This window comes from Peromyscus californicus, unplaced genomic scaffold (genome assembly GCF_007827085.1).
Source record: "Peromyscus californicus insignis strain IS unplaced genomic scaffold, ASM782708v3 Scaffold_22__1_contigs__length_63687245, whole genome shotgun sequence".
NCBI lineage: Eukaryota > Metazoa > Chordata > Mammalia > Rodentia > Cricetidae > Peromyscus > Peromyscus californicus.
This window is the reverse complement of record NW_026294525.1, coordinates 40,083,930-40,106,086: the sequence shown is the minus strand read 5'-3', so window position 1 is coordinate 40,106,086 and position 22,157 is coordinate 40,083,930. Positions and strand designations below refer to the sequence as shown.

General features: G+C 35.8%; 1 protein-coding gene across 3 annotated transcripts in view; it reads right to left on the bottom strand.

Annotated features, from left to right (window-relative positions):
- The window catches only part of Trdn (triadin), a 394,997-nt gene that overhangs the window by 192,749 nt on the left and 180,091 nt on the right, over nt 1–22,157 (bottom strand). For 2 of the 3 annotated variants that reach the window (XM_052751301.1, XM_052751303.1), the window contains 2 exons: nt 7,266–7,325; nt 6,176–6,238 (listed from right to left, as the gene is read on the bottom strand). In XM_052751301.1, the coding sequence (XP_052607261.1) occupies nt 6,176–6,238; nt 7,266–7,325 (123 nt within the window). The remainder of the gene's footprint in view (nt 1–6,175; nt 6,239–7,265; nt 7,326–22,157) is intronic. The other variant, XM_052751302.1, reaches the window with a different exon arrangement.

Genomic DNA, 22,157 nt, shown 5'->3' with positions numbered 1-22,157 from the left:
TAATCTTATCTATCCCTAAGGCATTAATATAATTGATATAGATTACTGTATTTAAAAATAGCATTGATAACCTTATATTATACTTTTAATGAAATTTAGAAACCTGCATATATACCTGAATATTTTGACTGTTCATACAGACCATATCATACACAAATGTCATAGTCACAATGTCATTCACTGATGCACATATCAATGGCTAGATCATTTTAAAGCATCAGATCCCAATGTAAATGTCTCTCAGGATATGGTTCAGTGGTAGACCACAAATTTATAGATGCATGAGGTCGTGCCTTCTGAACCTCACAACCACAAAAACAAGTAAAATAAGGTAAAAATCAACGGCCTCTTAGAGGGGCTTGTTCTAACAACCCCATTTGTTTTGTCTCCAAAACTCCATCAGGTATTTTCCACCATCACCCCTCACGAAGTTCCTCTACCATTCTCACTCTAAGTTGAACTCGTAGAAATGTGTCATCTGACTGCGCATCCCATCAAAGTGTAAGCTGCACTAGGGTGGGCCCTCGTCCTGCTTACCCACCTCTCCATGCAAACAATCTCTGTAAGAAAGCACATGTGTGTGTGGCTGAGTTCATTTCCTTATGTTTCCCTAATAGCTTATTTCAGAAAAACCATATGCTTTTCTAAGAGCTTATTTCAGAAAAAAATCAGGGTTTTTTTTTTGGTATCTCTCTTCCAATGTCAACTTCTGTCAGATAATTCAAATGTATATTCAAATATATATATATATATATATATATATATATATATATAATTTTATACCACTAACATCTATCAGCTATTTTATCAAAGTTATTTCACAACTAATAAGCTTATAGATACAGAGAGTTACAATAAATTTAGTCTTAAAATGTTCTTTAGTAGACAACATAAAAAGCAGCCCACCAGAGACAAGTGGGAATAATCATGAGCCTAGGAAATAGGAACTAGTCAAGCTGTTTAGAGACAGGGACCTTGATTCAAGTCCTTGGCCACACACAGGCAATGTCCTTGGTTCTGTTCTAGCAAAGGCCAGAAATGCCAGAAATATTGGGGGGGGGTCTGGATTCCTGTTCAGTTTCTTTTTTTTTTTTTACAGAGCAAAAAACACAATTACCTAGAAGCTATACATAAAGGTGTAAATGAAACTCCAAAACAGATGCTTGGAGCAGAAAGGTACGTAGATACCTAAGGGGTGTGAAAACCACATTGACTAGGTCACATCCCAAGCATCAAGCCAGAAAAGGCTTACTAACCTCTAGACAATGACCTTTGATGGCAAACTAATTTTTAATTTTTATGTTTTTTTCTTTATCAAGAAATTTTTATTCATTTTCCATACCAACCACAGACGACCCTCTCATCCCTCCTCCTAAGGTAAGGCCTCCCATGGGGAGTCAGTAAAGGCTGGTCCTTTCAGTTGAGGCAGGTCCAAGGCCCTCCCTGCTGCATTAAGGCTGTTCAGGGTGTCATTTTATTTTATGTGTATGAGTGGTTTGTCTCCACGTGTGTTTGTGCACTATATGCTTGCCTGGTGCCCTTATGGATCAAAAAAAGATGTCAAATTCCCTGGACCTGAAGTTATGGATGGTTGTGAGCCACCATGTTGGGCTGGGAACTGAACCTTGGTCCTCTACAAGAATAACTAGTGTTCTTAATCACTTAGCCAGTTTCTTTCCCTGACAATTCATTTACTACTGGGACCCTCTCTTGCTATATTGGTACTCTGTCTACTTCTTTCCTCTTAAGACTCCACATACAAACCTGGTATAAACTATAGTCTATTCTCCCACTGTCTGTGAATTTCATTATTTGAGTTCATGAAACAAAGTTTAAGAGCAACATATACTGTACTGAAATCTCTCTTGTGAGTATTAATTTGCCATATTTGATTTTGTTCATCGACTGAATTATCAGTTTCTAGTTGGAGAGAGAACAAAACGATGTGTGGTCACTATACAATCCAGGTCTTCAGGAAATATTTTTGGACAAGGACTTTGATAGTTATCCTTGGCTAGAAGCTACGAATGTCCTGGGCTCTACCTAGATTTTTATCTCCTCAATCATTTCTGAAAGTGTCATTACTATGAACCCTTGGGACAGCCTCTTTTACCTGCGTTCTACTCTACGAAGATGTGGGGAAAAACTGAACGTCACAAATAAATTGGGGCACCATCTGCAGCTATACTTAATATTAGAATCTTACTGTATCCCCCTAGCCAGCTGCATGAAACAGTGAGCAGAAACAGATCCACAAACCAGATGAATGACTCGGCAAATAACAGCATCAGTAAGTCTCTGTCTCTCTCAAAGAGTCCAGTCTTCAGCCTGGACAGTGCTTAAGAGTCAGTGGTGCTGACTCAAGCTGTTTCCTGACCTAATGTCTGACAACTCAGAAGCAAACTCTTGATTGAAATTCTTCACACCCTCCTGGAAATCCCGTACAGTGTAGATCCTTTGTGGAATATCCTCTGATTGACTGTGTGGATTAATGTGACTGCGTAATGAAACCCACCCAAAGCTCAGGAAAAGGGTTTTATTAGCTTTAATTTCCTGTATTGTTTTCTTTTTGTTTTTATAGTATTTCTTCAAGTGGGAATGTATCTTCTAACCATTAAAATATATCCTGGTTTGTTTTTATTTTACACAATTTTGAAGGAGATTTTTTTTTTACATGTGTAATGCAAGGTATCTACTGTAGTTAACTTTAGTTTACAATTACTGAGTTTCAACTACTACTGAAAAATGAGCTGATGGCTTTGCATCTTACGAACCACCACTTGCATATTCCCCCAAAATGGACGACTGGTAAAGTCCACGGAATTTAAGCCTTGGTTTGTTTCTGTCTGCATAATAAAAGAAAGGCAACAAGGTAGAGTAGTGCATCATAAATAAACCTGCACATTATGTAAGCATGTAAGTCACGTGAAAGTTAATTTACTGAATTTATATTCTGTAAACCATAATAATAATAATCATGCATTCAATAAGCACCTAAGCCTGGCTTCTGTCTCCTTAATTAGCTACTCTTTTTAGCTACCATAGTTATATTCCTTGCCATATTTTCTTCACTATTTCAGGAATAAATGACATATGCACTTAGAATTATTAAGGTGGATTTTCAACTTAATTAGTTTGAGAAGCACATGGGAGATTAATGAGTATCTGGGTGTTTCTGTTATAGTATTTCCAGAAAAAATTAACTGAGAAAGGAAAACTTGCTGTGACTGTGGGTGACACTATCCCACAGGGCTGGATCAACTAAAAGAGAAGAGAGCTAGCTGCCACACTCATTTTTCTCCCAGGTGTTTCCTAGTTTCAATGGGTTACACAGTTCTGGCATGTCTGGCCTTACTCCATGGTGGACTAAAACCTCTGAAAACATACACCAAAATAATACCATCCATTCTTCTTTATGTCAGATGTATATCACAGCTATGAAAAAAAAAAAGAAAACCAAGAGTGCCATCTACTTAAAAATTCAAGTTATTCTTCATTTTTTCATAGCCCTATAGTATTTCTACCATGGTAAGAATCCTAAGACCAAATGTTGCGAAACTATATTCAAATAATGAAAATTTTGAAACTATTATCAAATTCTACAAGGAAACATTAATTCAGAAAGTAATTAAACTCTTTCTCTCTCTCCTTACACACATACAACCTCTATATATACCATAAAAATTAGTATTTGAGTGGTAAGGACTTTTAAACACAATATCAAATAATATAAATTTCCAATAAAGTTGGATATATTTACAAGACTCAATGATATTTTTGTGATCAAAATAAAAAAATGCAAGTCTTAAACAGAAACATGGTTTCAAAAAGGCAAATGTATTTTACAATTCCATCTCACTAGCCCTTCTTATGTGTGCTGAGCAGTGGCTGGTTTTGTTTCTGCATCAATAGTCCTGGCCTTGCAGAAAGAGAAATTGCCACAGACAGCTGTTCCCAGCAATAGACAGCTTCACCTTGATATGACTGTGACACCAAAGTCATAAGTCTTCACATCATGGAGTTTCAGATTTTCTCCTGACTCTCTTGTACACACACATATCTTGGCTGTCAGTTCCAAAGTTTAACTAAATCCAAACAAGACACACACAAAAGAGAGACAGACTGTCAGACATACATACATACATACATACATATATGCACACACACACACACACACACACACACACACACACACACACACACACTCACGATACCCCAACTCTTGAGTTTCATCTGGTTTTCCTGGACAAATTTTTTCAGGATTGCAGCCCAAGAGCTTATACAAAACTGATGACCAGGGAGTAGCACCTCATCTACCTACCATCCGGTCCTGTAGCTGTCCATTGGCCTAATCAATCAGTTTCTTGGTATCATCATATAATCAAGACCTCACTTCCTTTTATGTGCTAAAATATACATGTCACCAGAAAATTAAGTTTTAGCATAAAATTAAGGTGAATTCAAAGAATATAATAAACTCTGTAACAATGCCCCCTCAGTAAAGGTATTATTTGCAGTCATTGGCAGTCAACTCCCAGACTCTTTGAAGATCTGCTATCTGTTCCTGCTTGTTTTGTAAGTCATAAGCAACCCTTGGTGTTATACATTTCACCTTGTTTTATACTATGGTAGGAAGAATGCCCTGTCATTCCTATTTTCTATTCACAACAGTTATTATTTAGTTGTCATACCATGGTCTCCTTTTTTAGGTTCCTTCACTACCACCTCTTCTTCCCACATAAGCTATTATTCCTACTCCTCCTGAGCCTGGAAGGGTTCGACTACTGCTGTCCTGTCCAGTTTGCTCTCCCCTGATTATGTCCCACCTTGACACTCTCTTTGGTTGCCTCCTCAGTTAAGCATAACGGCTGCCTACATTTTGAGAGAACGCTTTCAGTTTATTGTTATCACAGGAAGATCTAGAAATCTCATATAGTTTACATTATTAATACCTGGGAAGTGTTTAGTTTTTACTCCATTGCTTAAACCCTGGGATGTTTGCATTTGAATGAATCATGATTCCTATATAACTCAACAGGATGGAGTAGGTCTAAGCAGAATTTCAACCATCCCTGACACAGGGAGAGGAAATATGTTGGATGAAAATATTTATCACTAAACCATAATCCTTGAGATGATAACATTCCATGTATATGTAGGTCCTACATGAATAGAAGCCAGTGCTTAAGTTTGTACAAACATCAAATCAAAACTACAAGCAGAAATCGAAGCTGTGAAATGGTTGTCATGGATTTCTTTTTTTTTTTTTTTTTTTTTTTTTTTTTTTTTTGGTTTTTCGAGACAGGGTTTCTCTGTGTAGCTTTGCGCCTTTTCCTGGAACTCACTTGGTAGCCCAGGCTGGCCTCGAACTCACAGAGATCCGCCTGGCTCTGCCTCCCGAATGCTGGGATTAAAGGCGTGCGCCACCACCGCCCGGCTTGTCATGGATTTCTTAATGAAGACCTTTACTCTCTCCTCGGCTTCCTGTTTGCACAGTGACACCATTGTGCTCCAGTAGATTCTGTGACTTCTCCATCTTCACCAAGATGGTGAGCAACTTGACTGGCTTTCGTAGATCCTTTATCTTAGCTGCTTATTTTCATTTACCTTGAATAACTACTTCACACAGTCAGGTATTATAAATCATTTATCTGTCCCCATTGCGTACAAATCTTTGTAAAGTCCACTTCCATGTTTACCACCCAGGGCTACCCTCTTCTCACAGATGTGAGAGGGACCTCTTGGAAATATAAGCAAAAAGAAAGACAGTGCCCACATCTCGTACTTTCTGTGGGAGAGTAGATTAACCTTCTCCAGCACGCTACTTCAACTTGTTAATTGCTGCTTTCAATGAACATATAAGAAAGTTTATTTTTCTTTGAGTGAGGCTAGTATACATCTGTGGAAGTCAGTCCTCCATTTCAGCTCTTGCCCACACTCCTGCTTTCCTTTTCAGCAGAGTTAAATTTCAAATAGAGTTTTGACCACTCCCACATATTGCAGTAACCTTGAGTAATGATCTTAATGTGTATTTAACTTTTGATCACATTTTACATTGGAAGACTACATTTGGATAGATGTGAGTACCTATATCTGAGCCGTGTACGAATGCACCAAGATCATTCATGGACTAAATCTCTGAAGGCAATGGAAGGAAGCAGAGGAAGAGTAATACCTTTGCTTTTCACATCAGGGTCGGGTTCCTTCTCACTTTTCTTTTTGGCTTCTCCTTTTTCTGCTGGTAAAGTAAGAACGTTATAAGCCTCTAACTAATTCATTCGTGTATGTTTCAGAGTACACATGACTATCATTAAGGCATCAGTTTACTTTACAGAGAGAATTGTAAGTCCAAGCCATAAGTCCTGCCACAAATGGGCAAACTAGTCACCTCCAAACACACTCTGAGCTTAGGTGTGCTATCTATCTGTGAAGGAGCATAATTTGATAAGGAGAACAGATCTTTAACAAAGTTAGAAACATTAAATACATTATTAATTACTGTAGAATTACTGAATAGTTTCCTGAAATATATTAAAAGGAATAGATTGAGTGTGACCTGAGCTATCTGGTCATGGAAGTATATTAGAAATTTTTAACTCTCTGAAAATCATTTGATATTATCAGATAAATATTAGCAAACAAGTATTGAGAAAAGAAAAGAAAAGAAAAGAAGAAGAAGAAGAAGAAGGAGAAGAAGGAGAAGAAGGAGAAGAAGAAGAAGAAGAAGAAGAAGAAGAAGAAGAAGAAGAAGAAGAAGAAGAAGAAGAAGAAGAAGAAGAATGGTCGAGCAAACTATTCCATGAATTCTTCCCACTGTTTAAATAATTCGACCTCTTGATGGTTGCTTTTAATAAAATTGAATGAATTCAATAATAATCTTCATTACACACATGTATGCACACTATATATAATGAGCAGTCACTCCAAAAAATGAAAAGAAAAATACCACATTTTTAACAAATGTGTTTAGGACCAGGCAATGAGGTGCAGCCTTGGAATTTCAGGTCATTGAGGCAGAGGGATCATGAGTTCCAGACCAGGCTGTGCTAAACAGAGAAATCGTATTTTTAAATGAATATGCAAATAAAGGGTTTTAAATATTTTCTTCAATTCTAATTTTATTTTGGAATATTTGAAAAATCCTGAGTGTTTTCAATGACAATGACATTCAAGAGAAACTATTTCTTAGAAAACAGTAACTTTGCCAGCCATGCTACAAATTACTACTATTTGATTTAGGTTTTAGGTAGCTTTTCTGTTCTTACCTTTCTTTTTTGTTTCAGAAGTAACTTTCTTCTCTGCTTTCTTTGCCTCCTCTTCTTTTTCTGGAGAAGAAATTGAAACCATCCCATTAAAGAAACTCAGTTGAAAGGATTGCTGCTGACCAGGTTATGCCTCCAGGCACCTTGGGACTGCCCAACAAGCCTCAAGCTGATACCAACTCTTCCCCATTTTAAAAATAAGAGTAACCCCATCAAAGCTAGACAGTGTCATCAAGCATCCTTCACCGTGTCTTGCTGAACTCTAGGTAAATTTCTTGTTTTACTCATATACTTATTTTATTAAAAATAGCCGGGCGGTGGTGACGCACGCCTTTAATCCCAGCACTCGGGAGGCAGAGCCAGGCGGATCTCTGTGAGTTCGAGGCCAGCCTGGTCTCCAAAGCGAGTTCCAGGAAAGGCGCAAAGCTACAGAGAAACCCTGTCTCGAAAAACCAAAAAAAAAAAAAAAAAATATGCAAGACCAATGGTTCTCAGCCTGTTGTGACCTTTTGGGGGATCAAATGACCCTTTCTCAGGGGTTGTCCAAGACTATCAAAAACCAGATAGTCAGTCACATTACAATTCATAAAAGTAGCAAAATTATAGTTATGAAGTAGCAATGAAAATAATTTTATGGTTGGGGGTCACCACAACATGAAGAATTGTATTAAAGGGTTGCAGCATTAGGAAAGGTGAGAACCACTGTGTTAGGCCTTTCTGAGGTATTTTTTTTTCTCCCAGCACTGGCTCTTGTCAACAGATATTTAGAGCTGATGACATCTGTGTGGCAGGGTGGCAAGGATATTACCTTCACTACCCTTTCTGAGCAGTTGCACAATCCAGAGTGCTCAGCTACATGAGGTTGTAGTAAGTCTAAATGCCACGCAAAATTATGTGTGGTTCCATTAAATTGCCATGCAAAATGATGTCCATTAAGCTTCCTGGAAGATGTCTGTTTCAGATGTCTGAAGATGCTTCGGTGTGACTGGGACCAAGAAGAAATATCAAGGGCTGCCCAGCTATAGCTGGGACTTCCTGGGGCATTTTTCTGGTAAGTCTAGTCATTTCAAATAACAAAACCAAGTGCTTGCATCCAGTTGCTGAAATGAAATAGTCTGTGATTTTTAGGCTTGAAGATTGCTTAACATTGCAAACAGATTTTTACCTTCAATTGGTAGAATTATTTATCATATATTTGAAATAGCTTTCTCTTTGTCATTTGTCCGTCATTTTCAGGAACTGAAGTGTTCTAAGTTTTTCATTACTCAGAACTATCATGAGATTTTTTACCATGCTGAGTGAGGATATCCAATGTGCAATTTTAAGATGAATGCTTAAGTTGTCTAAGAACTACGTCTAATTAAATACAAGAATTAATTCATCCCCTCAGGTATAGAGCTTTGTTACCTACAAGATCAAAGCTAACACTTTGTTTTAGTGTTGGAAGCATAATTTATAAAGAGCCCCTTTCCACTGCTCCCTGAGATAATCTAGCCTTGCAAGGAGACACATTCACACTCTGTCTAAATGTGTCTACAGAGTACTTCTGCAGCTTGTTCAATCTGAAGGAGAAAGTTGAGAAGGTAAATTTTTATCATTCCAGAGTTAGAGATAAGGCAATTAAAATTCACCTTGCCTTTTCCACAAGGTTTAGGCATAAGTAAAGTATATTTAAAATTTTGAATAAAGATATTTTAAAGTATTATTACACTTGGTTTCTTCTCTGGGAGAAACTGTATGCAGCAGGGCATTTCCCATATTGCTAAGTTAATAAAAAAAATACCAAGTAATTGAAAAGGCATTTGCTAAATATTATCATCTGATACCATGAGTCAGAAAAGAGGCCAATTAAATATAAGGACTTGCAAATATTTCTAAGACCATACTAATAATGCCACAGCTACCATATGATCACAAGTCAGTACCTGAATCTACATTTCCTACTGTGGAGGAATAAATATTTCATTAGAAAGTCTGCACCAATTAGTCAATGGTGCACTGAACTTCACAGTTGAAGATGTTTGAGGCTGTGAGGTGTAAGCTGTTCTTTTCAAGTTTTTAAAAGAGAATGTTCTTGTGCAATGAATCCCAGGCTTTGAATTGATATAGCTGGGATTTTATTATGGCAGTAGAGTATTCTTGCCTAAGTTCAGATTGAATTAATGTTTCCATTATACACCCTTCCTGCGATTATAGCCATATACATTGAGACTCATGAATAAGAGTAGAAGTCCACAAGAGGTAGGTATAAATAATGTACTTTAATAATGTTTTTATGAATTAGACCTTTAAGCTATCATTATGGGACTTACTGTATTCGTGGGGAATTTCATATAAAATGTTAGCTTCCAACGATTCTGCATTTCTCAGGCACTGTTGTCTGTGTTTCGTAGGTGATCAGTAGCAAAGATATAAAATTTTTCATTTATAAAAGACACAGGAATTTAATTATGTCTTACTGGGGCATAAAAATAAACTATGCTTCTTTTATGAAGACTCTCCTTATCAGACATTTTCTTCCTCAACATTCAACAATTCCCTTCCCATGTGACTATGCATTCACACAGACATTTCTCCTAGTCTTGTCTCCTAATGTGTTTATTGTTTTGTTTGCAAAAGCTAGAGAAGGGTTACAGCCTTTAATGATATTAGTTTTCAAACAGTTAGCAATTACACGTATGTGTAAGAGATGGACGTGTCATCACATTGTCTTTCTCTGACCAAATGGTCCTAAGCCTTGAAGTGACGGTTCCGTCTGGCCAAGATCATGGGAAAGGCTATTGTTGGGAAGAGATATCCTTGTTACCGCTTGAGGCTCTGAGCCAACAAAAATGTTATTAGCTTCTGCATAAATGAATGTCAGATGAAAGAAAAATTAAAATACTTACTTTTCACTCTCTGAGCCCTTACTTACAATAAGCTTTTCTCTTCATTTTAAATGTTTATATGCCTTCCCAAAGCCAGAACCCATACAATGGTTAATTATAGTTGTAAAGGTTTCTAATACGCTGGCTTCTAGCAAAAGTAAGAAGTGAAAGCAAATAGTTTCAATTGTGTCTTCTGTTTTGTTATTCTTCCCCAAGTCCTTTAGTACAGAGATTTGCATGAACTCGACATGACAGTGGAATGTTTTTCATCACTGCAGGGCCTGGATTAGGATATTTTTGCTTCCAGTCAAATCAGGTCCCACTCTTTCCATGACAGCCTGCTCCACCTTGTCACTGTCACCTTGTTTCTCTGGAGTGGTAGAGATTGGCCTGCAACCCAGTTCATGGCATGACCATGGAAAACAGCATGAAAGGAGATGAGCTCAATCATATGAGCAGTTATTAGACTTTACCATTGCTATCTCCAGGGTGTGGGATAAGAAAGAATGCACACTGTCCTTGGTCTTAGTTCTGTTCTTGACCTTTCCTGGTTGTATAATATTGGACATGTGCTTTGACAAACTAAATTTCAGGTAACTAACAAGCCATACCGTGCTGTTTTGCTGTGAGGATTGGAGATAATTGAACTAAAATATCTGGAACAAAGTAGCTATTAAAAGTTCAATCAAAATAATGACCAGCATTTGATAAATAATAGAAATGTGAGTACATATAATCTTTAGTATTTTTCTAGGTGTGAGTATTATTGATTTCTGTAAGTACAAATTATCTATCTTTCTGCATTCAAGAAGTGTGTGTGTATCTAAAATAGTTCTTCCTGAGAAACCTCAGGGAAAAAATATACACACATAGAAGCATATCTGTTTACAGCATAGCTGTGATGCGGTAAAGAAGAAAACTTCTGGCTGTCATTTGGTTATGGTTTGTTAGTTACCATTTACAGAAGGATGAACTGAAATTTAGTATCTCAAACAGACGCCCAACATCACGCAAATAGAAAAGGTCAAGAAGAGAATTCAGATCAATGACTCCCATGCTTTCTTATCCCAAACCCCCATACCCTGTGGATAAAACAATGGGGAAAGTCTTATAATTGCTCAGTGTCTAATGCAACTGTTGAGTACATTGTAGTCCTTCCATCTTTAACTGTAAATTATAGGGAAATGACTTGGAATGTATTTACATTTATCATTACTTAATTCCTAACTTCAAATGAAATTCACATAATCTTTCACATATTTATTAGCTTTACTAGAAATAGATTACATTAAGAATCTTTAGAGTTGTAAGTAGCCATTATATACTGTCTGTATTTCACAAAGCTTTTCAGCAAGAGAGGTGCTAAATATATATAATGTTTTCTGGGCAGTGGTTGCTCATGCTTTTATTACCATCACTTGGGTGGAAGAGAAAGGCAGACCTTGTGAGTGCAAGGCCAGCCTGGTCTACAGAGTGAGTTCTAGATCATCTAGGGTTACACACAGACAAACCCTGTCTGGAAATAAAAAAGGTATATAATGTTATATGGTGATGATAAGAATTAGAAAAAAGAGACATAAAAACCTACTTTGCTTTGATGTTGATGTCATAGAAAACATGTCTAAAGACAAGTTGGGAAAGGGAAGGACTTATTTGTCCACCTGCCTAGGGATCATACTACCCACACTATGTTGGGTCCTCCTACATCAATCTATAATCCACAAATCGCCCCATAGACATTCCTATAGGCCATTTGACTGAGTCAGTTCTTCAACTGAGAGTGCCTTTTCCAAGATGCATCAGTTTGACAACTTAAACTAACTATTACACTTGTTTTAGCAGATTAAGGAATCTGAAGGTGTGACAAAGCATTGTTTTCAGTAGGGTTGATCATGGGTAAATCATTCTTCATGGTGATAGTAATAAACAACAACAAAAAAAAACAACTATAGAAAATAAAAGCTAGGAGTGCTTGGGCTATTTTTCAAGAAGAAGAAACACACTTGCCGAGACTTTGAAACTGAAGCATGCTAGATACATAGAAAACATGGTGGGGGAGTGCATATAGGCAGGGTTCTACTATGGCCCGTCGTGTGGAATATTGTGGCTTATGCGACAATATTTCTTCTCACAGTAGCATAGGAGACTACTAGGATACATTAAGCACATAAGTTCCATGTTTAGGTGATGGCATGGGGGGGGGCCTTTGCTTCTGGGTGGTGTCAAGTACCCCCATTGGATTATGTGATGAGCTGATAAGGAAGTTAGAGAAAAATCAGTGCGAATGTTCTTTTGTTGTTGCATACCATTAATTTTTCCTTTGAATTTTAACTGGGGCTCTTCAAAGAAGGAAATGTATGACATAATGAGAGACATTACTTTGCAATGCAATTTTTACTCTGACAGCAAGGGTCTTTAGATTGAGGACTTCACTGGAGTTATCTGCCATAACTGAGCTGGCCTTTTAGAACCCAAATCCATTTTCTTTGCCTTCAATTTTCTTTAGAAATGGGTGAATTATCCATGGAAAGCAGTTCTCATTATTAACAAGTAACTACCAAACTGTAATTCCTTAACAATTTCCAATGGCTACTCAGAGACTTTTAGCTATGCCATTTAGTCATTGAAATGAATAAATACTTATTTAGTCTTATGCTAAACCAGCTGCAAGGATCAGGAATTTTAAGAAAGCTTTGACTCCTGATGGGAGAAGCAAAGTGAGAAGAGAAAGTTCACAATGACCTTACAGTCTTTGAGAGAAAAGGGCAGAGGTTCAGCCCAGGAAGGCGGAGAGAGGAAAACCAGCTATACCTGAGGGAAACTCTCAGCCTGAGGCTAGATGCTGTGTGGAACCCTGCTATGGCTTGTGTATTTCAAGCCTTACAGCTCACACAGCTGCAGTATTGAAGTTACGCAGTGATATCTTGTGACTTATATCTATAAGCTGGGAACTCCAGGTCTCATGAAGTAAATATCCTAAAGGATTCTGCTTCTTTGTAGTTTAAAGCTAATTTTGCTCATGGTATCATATTATATTTTTTTCTGTGAGCCTCAAGTGTACTGGGATAAAAGGGGTCTCAATTAATTACATATTTTATGATTAAAGAAAAGTTTTAAAATGTTATAATTTGGGTTAGAGCCATTATAAGCTCAAGATGATAGGAAACTTCACTAATACGAAAAGGACATGAGCTTGGATATGTTAGACTATACTTAATTGATAGGTAAATGTGTGTACACCTATAGCTAGTGAGAATATGGGCTCAAGGGAGGCTGCACAGACTTTCAAATTGTATGTAAATGACAGAACATGGATATAGATTTAAGGAAAAACACAAACAGCCCTCTGCACCCTGTAATATGGAAAGTGAAAATTTCACTGTGCTTGCACACTTGCTGAGGTAAAAACAGGGGGAAAAGTGTTATCTCACACTTCCTTCATTGTCTAACTAGTACTTTTTATTCAATCCCAGTGAAAAATCTTTGACCTAATAAGTTGTATTTTCTATAACTGAGTTTTTAATACAAAAAAGAGTTGAAAAGGAAGAATAACTTAATGCATTTTAAATCACAAAATGACTGTATCAATTAAACTTAATGTTTAAAATGAACAGCTTTTCCCCTGATTCTTTCAAAAAATATAGAGGACTTTTAAGAAAACTGATTGTATTAATATTGGGTGTGTTACAATTATAAGGATGAAAGTTGCCACATCTGTTTTCTTATTTTGTTTTGTTTTGTTTTCATTTTCTAAACAAATATGAGCCAATGATAGAAAATGGGTGAAGGGCAGTGAGAGAGATACTTTACGTTTCACTTTTCCACTAAGGTCTTAAAATGTCAAAAGAAAAAATGCTCAATTAAAGTTTGCTTGATTCGTCTAAAGCAAGCAGCTGCCAATCCACACGCATTTATCTTATCAAGCAACTCTATAAAGCACAGTTGTTCCTTTTTATTGTTTCACGACGCTGTTATTCTGAGAATCTCTTTTAAACAATTTAAGTTTTATGCAGATTCATTACTTCTTCAAGATGTTGTGTTGTAAACATTGACAAAGCATTTTCTTTTCTTCATGGGGATAAGGAAACCATAAATGCAAGAAGCTTTTCTAACAGCTTTTCATTTTCAACATCATATCTCCTAAATGAGATTACTTTTTCTGTATTTTCCTTATTGTTCTACATTTGTCAGTAATTGGAAGTGGACTGTGAATGTCCTTCATTATGTTTGAAATGTCAAGAATGCTTAAGTGCATTAAAAAAATCGAGCTTTTCCTTCTCATCACTAAAGTATTGCTATTCAGGGTAAAAGTTGGTTATAACTAACAGACAAAATTCACATTAGAATACTATTTCAAAGATATTGTCATTTTTATAATAGACCTCTGAGAAATTTGAATTTGATTTACTAAAATACATCAGAGATACTCAATCGTTATTTTCCAGTATGACATGACTTTAGAATATTTATGAGAATGGTTTAAGGTTTAATTGAAGCCTTTCAATTTTTAAAAATATGCTTAATGGATATTAATTCTTAAAGTGGAATTAAATGCCTATTATAAGAATTCAATTTTTCATGTTGCAATGGTTTTAGTATGTCAAATTCAACTTCATTTTAACTCATGAACTACATACATTTCATCATCTCCTATAGAGTGTACTAAAGTAGGATTATATATTTGTACCTTACCTTAAGGTTTATTCCTGTAGCATCGCACAACTCACTTAATTGAAATGTCCCATATTTTTCACTGTGTGAACAGTTCCAAGATACTTTATTGCATTTGATCAGAACAGAAGAAGTTGCAAAGGTGTGGCTACTTTTCTCATTGATTATCAAGGAACAGTAACAGCATTTACCATCAGCTTGCATAATAGGGGAAAACATTTATATTAGACCAATACAAAAGTAAACACACGCCTTGATTTTCTATTGTACAGGTCAACAAGAACTTTAAAGGAATCCACTTCCTTCTTCATAAAAAAAATTATGAGCAAAATTTGTTACCCCCAAAGATTCTAAACTGAATTCTACAGTGAGAAACTGATAGAAAATTATATTCATTCTGTTATAAAAACTCCCTGTCCTATTTTTTTTTTTTTTTTTTGGCTATGACGAAACATTAACCAAAGCTAACTTAGGGAGAAAAGGGTTTTATTTCATCTTATAATTTCTAGGTCACAGTCTATTCTGAGGTAAGTCAGGCAGGAAACTGAAGTCAGGATCCTGGAGTCTGGACCTAAAGAAGAGACCATGGAAGAATGTTGCTTACTCACTTGCTCATTATGCCTTTCTCAGTTTTTTGTTTGTTTGTTTGCTTTTTCTATGGTTCAGGCCTCATGCACTACTCACAATGGGATGGACCCTCACACATCCATCATCAATGAAGAACACAACCCATGGGCACGTCTACAGGACAATGTGATGGAAGAAATTCATCAGTGGAGCTTCCCTCTTCCTAAGTGACTCTAGTTTGTGTCATGTTGACAAAAAACTGACCAACACACCATCTCATCTTTTAACTTTCTCTTTGGTCATTTTTATAGCACAACATGCAGAGGGGAAGAAAGAAAACTAATATTCAATATCATATATAAAAAGCAATGGATGAGCATTTAGAATATTGGTTCCAGTATTTGTTTGTTTCTTTTTGAGATTGTAATTGAAATACACCATTTCTCCCTTCCCTTTCTTCCCTCCAAACCTTCCTGTACATTGATCCTCACTGTCCTTCAAATCCACATCCTCTTCTTTAGTTCATTGTAGTCACATGCATAATTGTATTTGTGTATACTGGTTCTAACCTTAAGAAGGCTAAGTAGAAGAGACCATAGACTACATAAACTTCATCTCTTTATCAGCTGCTTGGGTTGACTCTACATCTCATTTATTGTGAACATTGTCTCAGTAAACTTTAAAGTACATGTGACTCTTGATGATATTGATTTCATATATATATATATATATATATATATATATATATATATATATATATACTTCTTTTCACATATACGTGTGTGTGTTCAGTAGTCAAATTGTTGGTTCATATAGTTAATATATAGTTGGTTCATATAGAAGGAACACCTACACTTTCCACAACACTGTATTAATATAATTTCCCACCAACAGTATATAAAGGTTCCCTTTCCCACGGCCTCACTGTTACTTGTTATCATTTTTCTTTTAGATAAAAGCATTCACAGATGAATGAGGAGATGTCTAATTGTGGTTTTGATTTAAATTTCCATGGTGATTTGTGTGATGAGCATTTGCTACATAGCTGTTTGCCATTTGTTTATCTTACTTTGAGAAATGTGAGTTACCCATTTATAGTGTATTTTAGTGGATTTCTTTTTAGCTGTTGCAATTCCTTACATATGATGGATATTAATCCTCCATCACATGCATAGTTACAAGGCAGCCCTTTTTCTATTTTACAGGCTGTCTATATACTTGCTGATTGTTTAGTCTGTGTGCAGAACAAGCACCTCACTTGGATGTAATCCCGTTTTATTTTCGCTTTTACTTCCTGAACTTTTCTGGTTTCATCCAGAAAGCCTTTGTATGTAACTCTTTTACTACCTCTTTCTAAATATTCTTCTTTTTTTTCAAAATACCAATGGAAGTTACTGCAGCCTATCTGTACCTCCCTTCCCCTTCTTTTGATCTTTTTTCACATCCTTCAGATTATATGCTTTTTTTTTCTGGGAATTAAATCTTGCCTATTCAAATGTGAAGTAATTTTTATATGCTTACTAATAACATTCTGAGAACACAACATAAACAGAGTTGACCAGAAAAAAAAATTAAAATATTGCTTAGAATTTAGAGTGGGAAAGAAAAATCTGTGAATAGTTCATTACTCCACTATCAATGTAGGCATTATTTTTAATCATCCATAAACATTTGAAAATGAAAGTCAAATGAATGTATAATTCAATTAACATGGCTGTGCCAATGTAATTTTCTTAGTTTTAGTAAGTAGAAAATGGTTTTATGCCACTAATATCAGAGGAACTTTGTTGAAATGTGTACAAAAATTTTCTGTGAATGTAAATTCATCACAAAATAAAGTTTAAAAGTATTAACTCCAAATATTGGAAGGATTACGTCTCAGAGAGATAACATGAATTTTCTTTGAGTGTTACTCATTATCATGCAGTTTGTTTCAGAGTGTAAGAGGCAAAAGTGTAATACATATAAAAGTTTCAAGACAGAACAGACCTTCAAAATAATTTAGTTTAAAATCACCACCATGGCCGTGGGAGTCACTGAGAAGTTAAGACAAAGTAATTGGCTTTATGTTTGGACCTTCAGTTCAGTCCCAACTGTGCCCTCAAGCACATGTGTGAGAGGGAAAATTTGCACCCAATAACAGGTTATCATCATTTTGTTTGAATGATGCCTATTTTATCTTTGTTCTTTTCAACTCTGTAGCACCTGTAAATGTGGTAACTTTTATTTCCTTCACATTATGCCATCCTCAGCTTTCTCTTTGTGTTTTATTTTTTTACTTTCTTTTTCTGTATCTTCGTTTGATTTAGTATTTTGGTGTTAGGTTTGAACCTAAGGCCTTGTGTGTATTAGGCAAATGTTGTCTTTTTGAGTTACATTTCTAGTCCCTTCCCATATTGCCCTCTGATGATACAATGGTTAATTTGATGTATTATCTTAGCAAGATAAGATAACAAGCAATCTAGCTATTTTATTTATTTTTTCAATCTAGCTATTTTAAGATAGTGATTTTGAATCAGGAAACTGGGTAAAATGAATCATCTCCATGATGTGGATGAATTGGGCCTCTGCCAGCTAAAATTGAAAGTTTTGAGAAAAATATCTAAAGCCTCTTGAATAGGAATTTCACTCCCATACTCCTTCATACTCAGTGCTTTAACAAGTTTTCCTGAATACCTTGTCTGCCTACAAGTGCTAGAAACCTGGGACTTGTAAGCAGTAATATTTTCAAGAAGCAACTCTTTAAAATTAATCTGTCTCAAGACAGATAGATTTATAGGTTGATGATAGATAGATAGATAGATAGATAGATAGATAGATAGATAGATAGATAGATAGTTACAAATGTACATTTCCACTAAGATTTTTGGTTCGGCTTTTCATTGGAGAATCCAGATTAAGTCAACAGTTTTCCTCATATTTTCACACATTTCTTGAATGTAGTCTGTACTTAGAGGATACATATCCATGATTGACCTACTTTGTAGGTTTATTTGCAATTAAGCTTTATATGAGTGTTTTAGGGATAATTTTCCCCATGGTTGATTGATAAATGGTCTTTGAAATGCCCTTCTATCTGGATAAAGAAATAGAGAATAACTCAACTAAGAGATTAACACCTTAAAAAGAAATGAACAACAGAACCAGACAGATCTCTTTGAGGTCAAGGCCAGCCTGATCTACAGAGGAAGATCCAGGACAGGCCCCAAAACTGTACAGAAAAACTCTGTCTCAAAAAAAAAAAAAAAACCAACAACAACAACAAAAAGAAAAAAACAAAAATAAAAACCACAGGGTCTTGATCCTGTGAAGATGCAGGACAACAATACAACATGTTCTCTAAAAGGATTTTGTCATAACATTTGATCTACCCACACTGTCATAGATCTGAGTTCTTCATAGCTCTCTTCAAAAAAAAAAAAAGTGCTTGAATTAAACTGATAATTCCACTATCAGTACCATCTTTCTTTCTCCACATTCCTATATTACACCAATACTCATTGGAGGTGTTTACATGGGTAAACCCAGCTCAACTTCCTGCCAAACACGCAGTAAAGACTTCTTATACTTTCCAGGTCCAGTCTCCACAGTGACTTTTATATAAATGATACCTATCAACATCCAGGTCCTCTGCATGTTGGTAGATCAGGACTCTGGGCACCGTATCAAGAGATCATAGGAAAGGTCAGGTATGGAGGTGCACATCCTTAATCCCAGCACTCTAGGGCACAGCCAGATGGATCTCTGTGAGTTGAGGCCAGCCTGGGCTACATAGTGAGTTCCAGGACAGCCAGGATTATATAGAGAGACCTTGTCTCAAAAATAAGAGAGAGAGAGAGAGAGAGAGAGAGAGAGAGAGAGAGAGAGAGAGACAGAGACAGAGACAGAGACAGAGACAGAGACAGAGACAGAGACACAGAGAGAGAGAGAGAGCTCATATTTTAAAAAGGAGAAATAAGTGGCCATTTATTCCCTATTCTCTGCTTTACTGAAATTATTATATTTACCATTTGCAGTGTTGATAGTTAAGTTCCCTTATTGAAGGTCATAACATGCAGATGTTCAAATTTTGACTCTCTTTTCTAGTCACAAACTTTTCTGGTATTGTAAATATCTCCATTCCTCTGCCTCTTCAGGCTAAAGGTTGATAGGAGTTTCCAGTTTGAGCTATGCCTGGAATGCTCCACCGTAACTCTACTCAGACATTCATAAATATTTCATTTTCTAAGCTCATGAATTCACATATTTGAGTGACCCGGGCACAATGATACACCGAGCCAGATCAAAATTGATCTTACTACCTCTCAAAACCTATTCTCATGCCTAATGTCATTCATTTACCCAAGTCAGATAAGAGCTTTAGCAATCATATGGAGCCCTAACACTTAATTGCCATTCAGAGATAATGGGAAAAGCACGAGCCTTGTTAAGAGACACCTGGCCTCAAATTACAATTATGCCATTTTTAGATCTGTGCTATCGTAGGCAATTTCCTTGATTTCTCTGGTCTTCCCCCTAAAATTATTACATCATATTCAATTCCTAGAGTTGTTTGGACTGTAAATGTAACCCTTTTAGAATAAAAGTACATTTTCCCCTAGAGCAGTAGCCTTCTAAATGTCTCTTGTCTTCTAAATCCTTAAGACTACTTATCATCAATTCTTCTTTTCTAAAGCATTCTGGCCTAAAGTTGAATGAAACCCATGTATCATAGAATTAATGGAATAAAACAGAGACTACGTTTGTGTTTTATTATTTTATAGTTTGTACTCCACAGGATGTATGTCACAGAAAACGTGAGGTGACCAAGTTCTTTGGTTAAATAGAATTGTAAATAAGGCATTCTGTAGCTCTTTTAGAAGCTTGTCCTAAAATGCATCCAATGGTAAATTATTATACTTTTTATATGATACTCCTTTTCCCTCTGTATCTATATAATTCTAACTACTTATTCTTTCTAACCCAGACTAGATCTTGCAGCACTATATATCCTGCCTCGTTCATAGCTTGCCTTCTCCCAACTCATGCAGCCTTTGTGATATATTCAACTCACTTTTCTATTTTATACATAATGGTTGATAGTTGTTCTGACAAAAATCAACCTCTCTGTAGACATTGTTAACTGTGTTTTCACATCTCTAGCGGCTGTTATCACAAAGCAAAGCCCTGTAGACTTCAATCTGTTATTAAGACAGCTTATTACCAATCTATCTGCCTGGGGGGGAAAAAACAAAAAGAGAGAGAGAGAGATGTGGGTAGAAATGTCAAAATAGACACCAGGTTCCACTTAAGTCCAGCTTCCGTAGTTCTGAATTGAAGAAGTAAAGAGATGGAAGTCATTACATGTTAATTGTTCTGTCAAGATCATGCAAATACCCGAGCTGAGGTTGGGTTGTGTGATTCTGGTCTTCTCGCTAGAGCTTTCTGATCTACATACAAATTACAAAAGTTATAATATTTTTACAATGATAGCATCAAAATTAATACTAATTATATATCAAGGATTAATGTATTAAAGCTACTATTCAAATTGTGTACTTATAACGAGATACTTAAAAGTAGTTTAAGTATAATTTAATTTCTTCTTTCCACACATAGGCTACAATAGAAATGCCCTGTTGATTTCACATTATATATCTGTTATTTGTTTAAGGGTATCTTTCCATTCTTCAGTGATGAATGATCAAAACTAGGGGTTTCAGAGAGTTGTGGTGAATTAGGTAAAAGAAGAAAGTAACTACAATTATTGATTAAAAATGAATGAGATCATATCTTGTAATTTCGCTTATTTGAAGATTTTAGGAAACAGTTTTTTCTAACATTGTTAGTGACTAGGGAGATGGAGATCAACTTTGAATGAAGTCATCCTGTTTAATTACTAAGGAATCTGTTAAAGTAGAGAAAGCCTGAATCTTCCAGAGAAAGTCTACCTGGGAGAAGTGGGTGGAAATGTTCACCAATATTTGAGAGTAAGAAGTTTTCCATGCTAAGTTGTAATATCACCTGGAATGTAATATTACAAAGTTATTCTGAGTGAGGAAAGGTGATTATTCTTATATCTTTATATAATTTGTGGATAACTACAGTGACCATTTGAATCTATGGGCCTCTCTGCCCCTGTGAGAACAAAATTTAATGTACTTTAAAAGATTATGGAAATTAATATTGTATTTAGGTCCATTTTAAAATTAGTGCTAGTTGAGAAATGTCAGGTTTTAAATAAACATTGATAACAGTTGCCAAAATGATTTATTTATTTGATTACTAGGTAAGATCCCTTTAAAGCTATTGTAACCAATATTCCCAAGACCAATATTTTATAAAGAATCAAAGAATGCACATAATTTAATATGCATTTAGTTCCCTTTGTATTCAAATATTCAAAACAATAAAACTTTATTACAGCATACAAAGCATGTGCCAGAGAGAACACAGTAATCAAGGAAGGCAAGGTAAAACTTCACGACACTAAATGAGTGGCCTGAGATATGAAGTACAATGATTTCCCTCTAACAAGTACCTATTGCAAGAAACTCATTGTCAAAGTGTTATGAAAACACAAAGACTGTTTTTATAAAAAGAGATTTATAGATATGTAGAGTTTTATCTGCAAGGTTGACAAGCTTTTAGGCTTCTATTGAAAAAGTTCTAAGTTGTTTCCAAACTTCTTGAGCGAAGGTAATAATCTAGTATCTCTATAAAAGGCACTACTTTAAAAACATTAACATTGTAACATGTTTACACTTCTGCAATTTACCCACATTCTACAGAACAAATGGTACACTTCAGT